The sequence below is a fragment of the Cottoperca gobio genome, chromosome 10 (genome assembly GCF_900634415.1).
Source record: "Cottoperca gobio chromosome 10, fCotGob3.1, whole genome shotgun sequence".
Taxonomy (NCBI): domain Eukaryota; kingdom Metazoa; phylum Chordata; class Actinopteri; order Perciformes; family Bovichtidae; genus Cottoperca; species Cottoperca gobio.
Genome location: NC_041364.1, coordinates 6,139,271 through 6,154,807, shown reverse-complemented (window position 1 = coordinate 6,154,807; position 15,537 = coordinate 6,139,271). Strand labels below are relative to the sequence as shown.

At 40.8% G+C, this 15,537-nt stretch overlaps 1 protein-coding gene and 1 pseudogene across 1 annotated transcript; one reads left to right on the top strand and one right to left on the bottom strand.

Annotated features, from left to right (window-relative positions):
* The first annotated feature begins 211 nt into the window (after window positions 1–211).
* On the top strand, window positions 212–8,429 carry LOC115015009 (uncharacterized; annotated as a pseudogene).
* Window positions 8,430–13,068: 4,639 nt separating this feature from the next.
* Window positions 13,069–14,723, bottom strand: LOC115015008 (uncharacterized). The gene is made up of 5 exons (XM_029442175.1): window positions 14,681–14,723; window positions 14,182–14,532; window positions 13,751–14,089; window positions 13,172–13,288; window positions 13,069–13,088 (listed from the first exon to the last, which is right to left on the bottom strand). The coding sequence occupies exons 1-5, from the start codon at window positions 14,721–14,723 to the stop codon at window positions 13,069–13,071; spliced, it is 870 nt and encodes a 289-aa protein (XP_029298035.1).
* Window positions 14,724–15,537: the final 814 nt, after the last annotated feature.

The following is a 15,537-nucleotide window of genomic DNA, read 5'->3' as shown; positions in this document are numbered from 1 at the left end:
TACAGAAGATTGCAGTACTTCAGGCAAAGATATTTCATCTAGAAGAGAGGGATACAACAATACAATGGACCCCAAAGGTGAAGCTACAGCTTGCCCCGGAGAACAGTCATGTAAATCACGTCTGGAATAAGCGTGGCGCAGGACTTAAAGCCACCCCTAACAAACTAGAAGAAACCGACTTGACAGAAAGAGACTGGCCCCCGCTGCCATCATGCCGGCAACGGCTCACATCAACCCCCGCTACGCAACCGTGGATTGCAGCAGTGAACACGGCAAGGAATGCCCCGCCGCCACTGATGTCTCTACAGCTGGAAAACAGATTCCTACCGCTACAAACCAAGTCTGGATCCAACTCACCACCAGATGGTGATCAGTTGACAGCTCCGTCCCTCTCTTCACCCAAGTGTCCAAAACATGCGGCCTCAGATTAGATGATACAATCACAAAATCGATCCTTGACCTTTGGCCTGGGGTGCTCTGGTACCACATACACTTATGAGCATCCTTATGTTCGAACATGGTGTTGTTATGGCCATTCCATGACTAGCACAGAAGTCCAACAACAAACGACGGTTCAGGTTTAGGTCAGGGAGGCCGTTCCTCCCAATCACGCCTCTCCAGCTGTCTCCATCGTTTCCCTCGTGTGCGTTAAAGTCTCCCAGCAGAACTACGGAGCCCCCTACTGGAGCTCCATACAGGACTTCATTCAGGGTCTCCAAGAAGGCCAAATACTCTGAACTGCTGTTTGGTGCATAGGCACAGACAAATATCAGAGTTCCCCCCATAACCCGTAGGCGTATTGAGGCTACCCTCTCGTCCACCAGGGTGAACTCCAATTTAGCGGCGCTCAGCCGGGGACTTGTGAGTATCCCCACACCCGCCCGTCACCTCACACTTTGGGCAACTCCAGAGAAGAATAGAGTCCAACCCCTATCCAGGATTACAGTTCCAGAACAAAGACTGTGCATAGAGGTAAACCCCACCAGATCCAATTGGTATGGCTCCACCTCCCGAAAGAATTCCAGCTCCTTCCCCCACAGAGAGGCGATGTTCCACGTCCCCAGAGCCAGCCTCTGCTGCCCGGGTCTGGTCCGTCGAGGTCCCTGACCATCACTGCCACCCGTGTTACAGCGTATCCGACCCCAGCATTTTTTCCCATGAGTGATGGGCCCACAGAATGGATGAATGGGAGGCACCACGTAGCTTTTTCGGACTGTGCTGTGTTTTGTGGATCTGGAGAAGGCATATGACCGGGTCCCCCGGGTGATACTGTGGGAGGTGCTGCGGGAGTATGGGGTGGGGTGGGGGGGGGGATGGGGTCACTTCTGAGGGCCATCCAATCTCTGTACACCCAAAGCGAGAGTTGTGTCCAGATACTCGGCAGAAAGTCGGGACTCGTTCCCAGTGGATGTTGGCCTCTGCCAGGGTTGCGCTTTATAACCAATCATGTTTGTGATATTCATGGACAGGATATTGAGTTGTAGTCGTGGAGGAGAGGGGTTGAAGTTCGGTGGCCTGAGGATCTCATCGCTGCTCTTTGCAGATGATATGGCCCTGATGGCATCATTGGTCTGTGACCTTCAGCAATCACTGGATCGGTTCGCAGCCGAGTGTGAAGCGTTTGGGTTGGGTTTTATGACACTGTTCTGCGGTTTGGTGCTTTTCATTGGTAGTTGCTTTCAAATGTGGGAGGTGCTTAACATTTTCTTTTCTGGACTGCAGTTTGGCAGATAATCGACAAAAAGGTTTGACAGCCTCACTAAAGTCTGCTCCAATGTGCATCACTTGGCGCATTAATCGACTGGCAGCCTGTCCACATATATGATAAATACATCTTTACGTTTGAACTAAAGTTTATCTGTGATATATTGCAGATGCATATAGTTGTAGATGGTTGCCTTTTTAAAAACACACAAGTGACATTATTTGTACTTTGACTCATTTCCTTTCTTGCAACTTTACCCTCACTGAAAGTCCTTTTGAAGCCCATAGTCAGGTCTGCTCTGAGTAAACAGCCTTGATGTTTGGTCAAGGGAGGAAAAAATGGCCCACCGCAGCCTGTCAGTCAGTGAACCTGTTGCTTGTGGCTTTGCTTGTTCTCATGATAGACATGCAATGGCCTTTACAAAGTGCTGTGGGGCCAGAAAGATGGAGGGCGTTATTAGATTTAATAGTCCTCTGACATTTTTTCATATTGTTTAACATGTTTTTTGTACAACGTTTGAGACCGCCAGTCAGATCGTACTGCAGGATGATTAGTCTAAAAGTGACTAATAAATTTGAGGTAACAGTTTAAAAACAATCTTTTCAGTGTAGAACCAAAGTGGAAAATATGTCCTTGCACTTCCAGTTGGAGGAGTTGCAAGAGACATATTTTTAAAAAGAATGATCAAAATGAAAGCAGCTCCAAACACACTGAATCGTACATTTCCTATAATGCCACTAAAAAATGTCTTTCATTAGAGCTTCCCTGATTTAATATGCCTCGGTCTTTTCAACTGAATCTCTATAGGTTGAAAATCGGGGCTCCTGTTATAAATGTGTTGGACTGATGGATTTAATTGACACACTGCAGAAAGGTCCAATATGAATGTATTTCCAAAGGAGACCAGGCTTAATTACTGCCACTCATTTTATAAATGTGTAAACGGATACATTTAAGGATGCCAGGAAAAATTGATAAAAAGTGAATGTGAGATCCTGCACCTTGGTGTTAATGCATGACTTAGATTTGATTCCCAGTATGTAACAAACTGTTTTCATTCAAAATGTTTTCAGTTTGTCTGGATTTTGTGAATGGGATGCTGTGCAAGGAAGAGCTCCAAGTGTGGAATGCTTTACAATCCAGAGCTGCTGCCGATCCACACTTTCTTTTGTTTCCCCTGAACGTCTTTCTGCGTTAAATGGCTCCTCTGCGTTAGATATGATCAACACATCTAACAGAAGATTTTGAGTATAAAGACATTTCATGTAATGTATCTGTAAATATATAGACCTATGTTTTTAGGCCTAATAGAAAATCCTACAACATTGTTCTTACCACTTATTTAAACAGGAATTTAATTGTCTTGTTTATTTGCGTACACATAGAAAAGATATATCCATCCATTTGCCACAGTGATAAAGACAGAGCAGCCATCTTAAATATTGTGTAAGCCAGCCAATTGTCATTGATGACCCGCCCCCCTCTGCCTGTCAGTCACTTCAGCAGGAAGAGCACAGCGTGCAGAGTTGGGCCGTTACAACGTCCATCTTCTATACTTCACTTCTCTTCACAGGGCTGGTGAGAGGAAGCAGCAGAGCGACACTCACAGTATCAGAGGAACACTTTCATCTGGAGGCGATTTACAGTTTCTGACTTGCATATTTGTATCTGAGGGAGGGAATCCATAAGAGAAAACTACAAATATTGCTAACAAAAAACAATCCTGTGCCACCATACTGTATGTGCAGTGGTTGACCCTCACTATAGGGACACCTGACAAGATAATGCAGTCCACTACAACATCACAAACTCTGAGTGGGGGTTTCCTGACAACTCAAAAGGTGTCGGCAGACTGAAAATAGAGAGATAGACAACTTATCTATCTTTAGGGCCAAAACTTCCATAACATTTGTTAGACCTGCACATTGTGGTTTGTGGCCTTCTTCAGGGTCAACATATTGTTGACAACAAGCCAAAACAGACAAAGATAAAAACGTATTCGCAGTCACCCCTGACAACCAGATGATGCATGGAAACTTAAGCGTTGTTGTGGTTGGGCTTTCAAACTAAGGTGTAAATACAAAGCGGCTTTTCTACCTTTCTCACTCTCTGTTTTAGAGTCAGGAAGCTGGGCTTGCAGGGCTGATTTGCCTTTTTAAATTTTTTTAAAGGAAAATAGAATAACACTTTATTATTGTTAGATTATTGTTCTTATCACAAGAACTTACAGGAGTAATTAAAAGCTACAGTCACGCCATGTGACGACCTTTTTTCATTGCAGCTTTCTGCGGTTTGGCTTCCTTGTTAGTTGCAGTCAGAGAGGGGAGGTGCTAATCAGTCACTGGTCCCACCCCGGTCTTATTGTCAAAGCAGGAGTTCAAAAAGTGATCTGAATGAACTTTGCCTGAATATGGACCAAAAGGTTTGACAGCCTTGCTAAAGACACTCGGTGCAGTGATCAACTGACAGCTTATATTTTAAGATTGAATATGGCTGTAGATGCCTTTTGTTGCATAAAACCCATAAAACATGGACATTATTTTTTACTTTACACATTAAGTGTAACAATAATTCAGCTTGCTGAAGCCTCTCGTGAGCTCTTTCCTCACTACATATCCTGTTGAAGCCCCATCAGGTCTGTTCTGAGCAAACACCCTTGATTGTTGGTCAAAGGGTGGATAAATGGCCCACCGCAGCTGATGGCTGTCAGTGTAGCTGTTGCATGTGGCTTTGCTTCTTGTTTGCACGACAGATTGTGTCTACAACATAAACTACTCCCCTTGTATTATTGTCAGCCATACTCCTGTCAACAGATACACAGCTTCATTATCAAAACCACCGACTACTAGTCTCTCTCTCTTTCTAAGTGTCTCAAAGTGCACATGGCAAAAATGAAAGATAAGATGCATGATATATGAAATGTATGATACTACCTCTTTATCTATGGAATGTATGATACTACCTCTTTCTGAAAGGACATTTAGACCTGTTAAACACAGGTGTAACTATAAAATTGTTGATTGCATTAATATCTGTTTTGGCCTCTTCCTTAATGTTACTGGGTTCACTTGTGCTTTTCCTGCTATGACGAGTCAAAATGTCTGTTTTGTGAAAAAGGTTTTATAAACCTGATGCATTTGGGAACGATAAAGATTCCAAAACGCTCAAGACTGCTTGCAGGGCTATAAAGTTTTAAGTTAACAAGATTTATTTAGAAAGCAAAACGACACACGTAAAATACAGGATGTCCTGTCGGGGGTAAAATTAATAAAAATTGTGATGCTAATCCATTTAAGACACATTCAAATCCAAAATATGAAGAAGATAATCATGCTCTCAAGGTCACTAACAATAAAGCAGGAGAGACTTTTTTGTGTAAAAACTCAATAAAACTCAATAAAATCATCTTTATGAATCTCCTAAATACTGTTACGAGTTGATAATCTGACAATGCTCTACCTTAGAGACAGCCCTGTTTCTTCCACTCATATGTTTACCTGTGAGTTCTTCACATCTGTGTGGTTTTGGTCACATTTCTTTTCACCTCTCCTCTGCAACTGTTAATAAAACCTGCAGGCTTCCACCTACGCTGCAGCTAATGTAATGTTAATAATAATAATATATTTTATTTATAAGCGCACTTTTCATTTGCGCAAAGTGCTACAGAGTAAAAACGATGAGCAAAATATACATTTAAAAAATAAAATAAAAACATTTGATAGACAAGACAACACCTGGCCTGTTTTAAAAGCATCCACAGTCTGCGGCATCCTTAGATGTTCAGGGAGAGCATTCCATAGTCGCGATCTCCCATGGTTTTGAGCTTGAGTGAGACCGGGAGCCAGTGCAGTGATTTGAGGATGGGTGTGATGTGTTCGTACTTTCGCACTCTCATCAGGATCCTAGCAGCGCTGTTCTGGATGTATTGCAGCTTCTGGATGTTTTTGCTAAGAATCCCCATGAGAAGTGCGTTGCAGTAGTCAAGTCTGGAGGAGATAAATGCATGGACAAGCTTTTCAGCATCTGACAGAAAGAGTGTGGGGCGGAGTTTGGCAATATTTTTGAGGTGGTAGAAGGAGTTCTTGCATGTTTGTCTTATGTGGGCCTCAAAGGTCAGGTGAGGATCCATTTTAACACCCAGATTGGTGACTGTTGATGAGAGTGGAATGTTCTGACCGGAGAAGGTGATGCAGGTTATGGAGGAGGACAGGACCTGATGTGGGGTGACAACTAGAAGGGCTTCGGTTTTAGTGCTGTTTAATTGGAGGAAATTGTGCTTCATCCACGTCTCTATCTCCTCCAGGCAAGTGGTTAATGAAGATGATGGCAGAGGTGCAGAGGGGGTTCGGTTGGTTCTGATGTAGAGTTGTGTGTCATCAGCATAGCAATGGAACGTGTAATAGCAATTTAAATGTCTACTGTTTTAATTATATAAGTTTCCTATGTTAAACAAGCCAACTGCCATTTGATGCTAACATAGAAGTGCCGGTCATGTTAATACAAGACAGACGCATCCTGATTAGACTGATACTGAACTAACAAAAGACAGGACCCACCCAAAATGTTTTAGCATCCTGATCAAAACAAAAGACAGGACACACCCAAATCTTGATCAAACTGTTTAACATACTGAGACAGAATATTGAATGTATCACCCAATACTCTGTTTACATAACTATTACTTTACAAGCATCAAAGGGCAGTTTGGCCCGGCCCCCTGTGTTTCTTTCCTCACCTCGCCTCCAAACCAAATTGTATAAAATGCCTATGTGTCTTCTTCCAACCTGTGCCCTTCCATAGACTACGCTGTATTATGTGAAACTGGTGCCATTTTGTGGCCACAAATAAATGCACAAAGACAACTCTGTCTCTATCACCATGTATTTGATTTTATATACATCTCTCCAGAGTAAAGCAGGAAAACTTCCACAACAAACGATATTCCATGCCGGTTGATGACACGACCAAGGGGGGACATGTAGATGGTGAAAAGAGTGGGGCCCAGGACAGATCCTTGAGAGACACCACAGGTGACATGCTCAGTCCTCCCAGTGAGATATGAGGTGAACCAGTTTAGGGCCGAGTGAGAGAGTCCATATGTGGAGTGAAGACGGTTGACGAGGATGTCATGATCAACGGTATCAAATGCTGCTGCAGTTAGATCAAGGAGGATGAGGAGAGATGGAGATCCGGCGTCAGCTGTCATCAGCAGATCGTTGGTGACCCTAAGTTTCTGTACTGTGGCCAGGGCGAAAACCAGACTGGAATTTTTCAAAGAGGTTATTGAAGTTGAGATGGTCCTGAATCTGAGTGGCAACTACTTTATTTTTTTTGTTGTGAATTAAAACAGCTAGCTTACACCGAAAGTAGAACATACAGCTTTCAACAATGTCAATAATATCTCGTTTGCATGTATTATGCCGTTAGCCAGCAAGTTATCCACCAATACATCAAGTGTGTGAAGCCTACAGAGTCGCTGTGAGAACAGGCCTTCAGCCATTCAGCTGTTGTTGGTCAGTAAATAGCTTCAGCGTGTGAACCAAACTGCTCATTAAGCTTTGAGGGTTTTTTCTACTTCTATTTAAAACGCACCATTTAGAATTGTCTTATAAAAAACATTTACAAGAAAGAACATGCAGATTTACTATCAAATGAAAATGGATTACAGGTTTGCTAAATGTTGGGGGAAGGTCACTTTCTACATTTTAGCTAATCACTATGATTTGTACTTTGTAAACCTTGATCACCTCGCCCCTAAACCTTCATTTGGGTGGGAAGACATCAGTAGGGCAAGACGAAAGGACTGTACCACAATGGCTGCTTTGATTCTACATAGTACAATGTGTAAGTGCAATTCTTCAAAGCTAGTGTGAGAAAGACAAGCTCATGTCTTGAACTTAATCTAAAGACTTTTTTCTGTTTTAACTCTGTTACTGTTTGTCTCTTATCTTCAGCTATGATTCAAACTGCAGAGGTTCCTCACCTGATCTCTTTGACTGCGGTTGAAGTTGGTGGAAATGTTACTTACTTCAATGTCCAGTTCCTAGGAAGGAAGGACAATTATTTTACTGGTACAAGCAGTCTCTTGGACATTTGGCCCAACCGGTCTTCACAGTAATTTTTGGCAAAATAACACTTGGTGAAGAATTTCAAGGCTCACGGTTCACAGCAGAGAAAGTGGATACTCAGTATTTATTTACCATCGGAAACGTCAGCAAAGAGGACGAAGCAACATACTTCTGTCAGAATGGTGCAACGTATTCACAGACCTTTGTCAATGGCATCTTCTTGGCTGTAAAGGGTAAAATATTTTTTATACTTTCAGTGTTTGTGTCATACAAATAATTTAGATCATTAATTCCTTTAGATGTCTTTTCGCCTGAATGACGCAGATCGTAATCAGCGTGAAACAGTCCGGAGACGCAGTCGGTCCGGCCAGGCGACTCAGTGACTCTCCAGTGTTCACTTCATTCCACTGACGCATGAAAACGCAGATCAGTGTCCAGGTGAACAAGATGTGTACTGGTTCAGATCTGGATCAGGAAGATCACATCCAAGCTTCATTTACACTCACACTGACAAACAAAAGGAAAGAAGTTGTGTCTACAGTCTGTCCACAACTATACAGAACTCATCTGATACTGGGACTTACTACTGTGCTGTGGTCACATGTGGACAGATCCTGTGTAGTGAAGGAACTAAAGTGGAGAAAAGTATGTTTTAAAGTCTTATTTAAATCATAATTATATGTAAATCTAAAACAATATAACGTTTATTTGTCTGTTAGCTTCTTTTAAACTTTAGGAAGGTGACCAAGAGTTTATAAAAACATGAAGCATTAGCACACTTATTAAAAACTCATTCGATCATAATAGCTACTTTAACTAGCGATCATAATAGCTACTTTATGAGCCTTATTCCATGTTACACTTTGAAATCACATTTATTATTTTCTGTGAAGTTTTCAGCTCAAACTAAAGAAGGGCATACTTTTACATGAATCTTATGTTGATCATTGACTTACCAAACGTTTGTTGACGCAGTAAAACTTTGCAGTTTTCTTAACACCACAAAATGACTCCCAAGAGTCCATTATTATATAATTCTTAATGTCTCTTGGAAAATGTTTGTGATTCAGGATCCCAACTGGACCCAGTTGTCCTTGTGCATGGAGTACTGTTGGCCTGCTGTGTGACTGTGATTGCTGTCCTTATTTTCTATATAAATCAAAGGAAATTCAGGGAAAATTGCAAAGGTAGGTTCAACTCATACTGTCATTTCAGTTACGCTTTGTGAGTACGTACCATAAAGATCTGAATGTTTGACATGACTTTGCTGTAATAACAAAATATGATGATTAGATGGTTGGAAGTTTCCAAAGCAGTTTATATTATTATTATATTTATATTATACTTATTATGGAATGATGGAAAATGCATTAATATGTCTCCTTTGGTCAACATACTGTACATTTGTGTTTCTATTCAACAAATATGATGCTGGAAATATCAAATATCTTTACCGTGTAAAGCTACCACTGCAGCAGACTAAATACTCTAGAGATGTTTTGTTTTCTAGTAATAGTGTTACATTATTGTAAACATAAGGTCACTATACTGAATGTTTTGAATATAAAAAAATATTAATGTATTGCAGCAGGAAGTATTGGCAGCACCTTGGCCAAAAAATAATAATAAAATAATAATATATATATAATAACAATAATATATATATATATATATATATATAATAATATATATATAACATATATATAAATATAATACTATATATATATATCTGTAGATAGTACTTAAATTGGTTTGGCTTATTTTAAGCTATTGTACTGCACTTAAAATGATTTTACCTATTTGAAGCTAATGTACGAAGTTGCATTCTCATGATTATTTGCATTTATCGTAAGTTGTTTTGGACAAAAGCGTCAGCGAAAGGAAATGTAATGTGTTGAACATTTAATAACAGAAGTCTTATGTCTATAGAAACTGTCATCCAGTTGCCTTTGAGCAAAGTACTTCACCCCGGACTGCTGAAAGCTCTCGTGGAGTTAATCAGCATTTCATTATAAGACTGAAGCTGTATTCAGCACATTACAGGAGTGAATGTGGTTAACTGTAAAACCAAAAAAAACTGAACATGTTATTAAAGTCTGTTTGTTCATCCCTGTCCTCTAATAAGAAGATGACACTGATGTGTGTGTACATGCATTGTGAATGCTTTGCTTGATCAAACAGGAGCAGTGAGTGCTTCCCATCATCCTGGACACGACAAGTCAACTGTGGCTCAATCAGATAATATGGTAAATATGTGGTGGTGTGTTGTCTTCTTAGTTGTGGGCGTGCGTATTCTGCTACCCTTAGCCTTTTTATCAGATCCTCACATTACCCATATATCATAATCAAAACATACAACAATAAAATAAACTAACTGTTGAGTAGCTAGAACATAATGTCTGTTATTATATGACAAAGGGGGATACAGTTAGGGCAGCGGTAGAATTAGCTTGGGAACCTGAGGGTCGCCGATTCTTGTCACTGGACGGACCAAGTATGGAGTGTGGACCGGTACTTTGAGAGGCACCGGTCCACCTCCTGGGAACTGCCAAGGTGTCCTTGAGCAAGGCACAGGACCCCCACACTGCTCCCTGCTGATAATATAAAAGCTGCCCACTGCTGCTAATGGGATGCAGAGTCTAAATTTCACTGTGTGCTGTGTACATGTGCGTAACCATTAAAAGAGGATTACATTTCCATTTCCATTAGGTATAAAAGTATAAATATAATACTGTTGACTGATGAATGACAAGAAATAAAGTATGTCATCACTGTAAACCAACATTTACTCTAGAGACTGTGGCCGTTTTTACACGCAGCATTTATGTCTGAAAGAAAAGCTGCCTGGAGCCCTTTATAATATGAGGTTCAGCTTTCCTCTTACTGTTGTATTGATTCATTTAGTTTCCTCTAGGAACTTTGTTCTCTGTATAATATTTGCTCACAATGATGATGATAATAACAGTGTTTGTTGAAGTTGTGGGGAAACATAAAACCCAGCCTCTCTTTTGACCGGTGCGCTGACTTGATGTGTGGAAAACAATACCCTCTCTTTGTTTTACCACTAAAGCAGCTCAGTGCTAGTTATTAGGGACTGATTTTAAATCATTTGCAGCCAAATATATATCCTTTTCTACACAAATTGTGGGAGGTCAGAAGAAACATTGTTGTTACAGTGTGTGTGCAAGGCCCTGATCATACACATGCACACACAGCCACAGTACAACACACATCTGTTCACAAGCAGCATGAAAGTCAATTTATTAAGAGCAAAATAATCAGTTATCAGGTGGACTGAAGATCACATCGCTGCTCTCTGCAGATGATGTGGTCCTTAAGGCATCATCGGTCTGTGACCTTCAACAGTCACTGGATCGGTTCGCAGCCGAGTGTGAAGCGGTTGGGATGAGGATCAGCACCTCAAAATCTGAGGCCATGGCTACTCCGAGTAGGGACCTCTGGGTCTTGTTTGCAAGTGAGGGGACGATGGAGCGAAAGATTGGCCGGAGAATTGGAGCAGCGGGGGCGGTACTGCATTCACTTTACCGCAACGTTGTGACGAAAAGAGAGCTGAGCCAGAAGGCAAAGCTCTCAAACTACCGGTCGATCTTCGTTCCTACCCTCACCTATGGTCATGAAGGCTGGGTCATGACCGAAAGAACGAGATCACGGGTACAAGCGGCCGAAATGGGTTTTCTCAGATGGGTGGCTGGGGTCTCCCTTAGAGATAGGGTGAGAAGTTCAGCCAGCCGTGAGAGACTCGGAGTAGAGCCGCTGCTCCTTTACGTTGAAAGGAGCCAGTTGAGGTGGTTCGGGCATCTAGTAAGGATGCCACCTGGGCGCCTCCCTAGAGAGGTGTTCCAGGCACGTCCAGCTGGGAAGAGACCCCGGGAAAGACCCAGGACTCGGTGGAGAGATTATATCTCCTCACTGGCCTGGGAACGCCTCGGGATTCCCCAGTCGGAGCTGGAGGATGTGGCCCGGAGCAGGGAAGTTTGGGGTTCCTTACTGGAGCTGCTGCCCCCGCGACCTATCCACGGATAAGCGGTAGACGATGGATTGATGGATGGAACTTGAGCTTTTCTCAGTCACCCGCTCATGCCTGTGCAGCCAGTCCTGATCCTGCGTGCTGACATTTTTCACAGGATGGACTTGACCTACAGGAAGCGCTTTTTTAAAACCAAAATATTGAGGAAAATAATTAAAAGCATGACATTTGTTAAAAACATGCAAAGCTGAGCGAAGGCGAAGCTCGATGAGGAGACTTGGGGTTCGGTTGACCTGCAGGCCCGGCTCTGCCTATAGAGAGGACTGGTGCTGGTCGTGGTATTCTGCTCTTACAGCAGAATACACACACTCAGGTGGTGACTCTCTCGTCTTCTTCACTCTTTTCGCTTTCCTTGCGGAGAAATTGAGTGCAGCATAGTTTACTGCATCTCCGTCTCCATCCTGCAAATAAGAATTGTATCATTGTCATTATTTAATTTATTTTATAGATTAGGACTATACAATGAAGAACAGTTAATCCCAACCAGGTCTAGAATTTAAAGTTTATCGTCAGGCTGTGGTACAATAATTGATTTTTTTAATCTGACGACTATGTGAAACGATGCCACACAGAGACGCCCGAGGAGTCCAGAGTCAGAATAATGTACGCAATTGAAATTGATGTTTTTAGTCTCAATGATATAAACATATTTACCAGGTCAGTTGATTGATCCACTGTCGACTTGTCATATCCAGGATTACGGGTGGCAGTCGTTGCTCCTGCGGATAAAAGCAAAGCCTTCAGAAAGTGTGTTCACACTGGGGCCTGCCGTCATATCAACTTCACACCACCTCACATGTTCAGTTCTTTGCTTTACAGTTACACATTTTATAAACTATACTCTTCTAATGCCACTTAAAATCTCAACGATAGCATTAATTTGTTCGGTGCCACATATAATATATTAGGAAATGTAGATTGTGATCCAGATTGTGATTTGTATGGGAACATGTATTTTCCTTTGTAAAACATTTTAGTTTTATTTCCACTTTTGACAAATGAAGACGTATGAATGGATGTTAAAAATAACCCAGGACTCAAAGTAGTAACCATTTAATCAGAGGTTCACAATTTATATCCTTTACGCTAAAACATATAAACTACTACGTACACTTGATTGACAAAAAAGACGAGAGATAGAGAAGTAAATTATCCAATAATAATAATATAATATATAAACAAATGTAAACAAATACAACTGTAGGAGACTCATGAAGTAAATGTATGTTCTAGGCTGTGGTTTATTATTAGGTCTCTCCAAAAGTAACTGAAAATACAGAAAAATAAGTAATTGATAACATGAACAAAAATCAATGTCTAAATAAATAATTGTATATTTGAGGAACCTACCTTTGCAATGTTCACAAACTCTCCTTCGATTTAAGTAGAACATAAGGACGGTAATCACAGTCACACAGCAGGCCAACAGTACTCCAAGCACAAGGACAACTGGGTCCAGTTGTGATCCTGGAATTAGAGAAACGTCAAAATAGACGCTTAACACCTCTTTCGTTACTCAAAACTCAATGTTTGTTTCAGATACTGTCTTGTTTAGAGAATGTATTTAGGTTTGTTCAACATAACATTTAATCTAATTCAATATCCTTCAGTTTGTTGTCGTAGAAACTTTTAATAATTATCTTTACTTGCACCAAACTTATCAAGACTATAGTGAGAATAATTTATCAAATACAACAAAGAAACAGTATTTCTCCTTTGACTAACATTTAACATGTCAAAGAGCTGTGATTCTGTCTGACTTATGCACATTGAGAAAAATATATTTATCCATTGATAAATATGTGCAGATTAGCAATGATGAATTATTGATATTCTTTATACATTTTACACATTTTTATCGAATAAAATCTGAACAGCTATAATGTTCAAAATGTACTTAAGATTTCACAAAAGGACATTAAAACATACTTGTCTCCACTTTAGTTCCTTCACCAAACAGGATCTGTCCACATGTGACCACAGCACAGTAGTAAGTCCCAGTATCAGATGAGTTCTGTATAGTTGTGGACAGACTGTAGACACAACTTCTTTCCTTTTGTTCGTCACTGTGAGTGTAAATGAAGCTTAGATGTGATCCTCCTGATCCAGATCTGAACCAGTACACATCGTGTTCACCTGGACACTGATCTGCGTTTTCTTTGTCAGTGGAGAGAAGTGAACACTGGAGAGTCACTGAGTCGCCCGGCCGGACCGACTCCGTCTCCGGACTTTGTTTCACGAGGACAGATTTCTGCACATTTTTATGATCTGTGTGATTCACAAAAAGGCAGGAATTAAGTAATGGATTGTTTGGTGTTGACAGAGCAGCAAACAAAGTCACTGAAATGAATATACCTTACCATTCACAGCCAAAAGTGTGCTGTTAATGAATTCCATTTTGTATGATGATCCTGCTAGACAGAAGTATGTTGCTTCATCTTCTTTGTTTACATTTCTGATGTTAAGAAAATACTGAGCGTTCAATTTTGTGACTTCAAATCTTGAGTTGTCAAATTGTCCTTGAGGTTTTAATGTGTTGAAAGTTCCTGATACAACAGTTTGAGCCATATATCCAAACTTCATCTTATACCAGTAAAAAAACTTCATTTCATTTTCATTTTCACTGGATGAACATGTCAGAGTCAAATTATCTCCAAGTTCAATCACAGTTGAAGAGATCTGGTGAGGAACCTCTGCAGTTTGAATCAGGGCTGAAGAAAAGAGACAAAAGGACAAAAACAATGAAAAAGGGACATAACAAGACAATTAATACAAAGAGTTTGTCTAAACTTGAATATGACCTAAAACAAATAGTTTTACAGGAGTCCTCTTAAAGTAGAAAAGTAAAGTTGCACTCACACGCAGTACTTAAAAGAATCAAAGCAGCCAGTCCTGCGATCATTGTGCCACAGAGCCCTTCTCTTGCACTACTGATGTCGACGCACCCAAATGGAAGATTTAGTCACAAGGTGATCGAGGTTTACAAAGTAGAAGTCATGGTGATTGTCTGAAATGCAGACAATGCGCATAGACCTAAATGTACCAAACCCTTGATCCTGTCCCCTTTGTATTTATTGTTAGACTAACCACACTGCATTGGAGTAAATAATGTGATAGTTAGTAAAGACAAATAATAAACTGAATTACACTCAGCAATAATAATGAAGCTGAGTTTACAAAATGAAATACTTTTACATTTTCAAAATGTGTAAATTGTAACGTCTTCTAAATGTAACTTTAGTGAGATTGCTTTCTCAGCCTCAGGGAGCATATGACACATATATTGTAATTGTAGCAACAAGAGATGTCAGATGGTGCCTGTCTTTTACTTTTCCTACAACAGTGACGCTGCAGGACACAACCTCAGCAATTCTGACTTTCTGAAAGAGAATGCTTGGTGCAAAGCTGTCTGAGCAAACACCATGTAACACACTGATGTGCACAGGCAGCAGACCCACAAAGAACAACTAAATAACCGACTTGTAGGAACTTCATGTCACAACAGTGTGCAGAATTACAACTGCAACGGGAATTTGAAAAATGTCTTGTCCCCTTGAGATTTGTCCCCATAAAGGCCACATCTAACTGGGTTACTTTCATCAGGGTGTGCATGGTCATTGGTTTTGTCAGTGACATGTTCGAACCTTATTGTTTGGCATTCAGCACAGAATCTTTAGGAATTGCAACAATATTGGGAGAGTCTACAGGACATGATT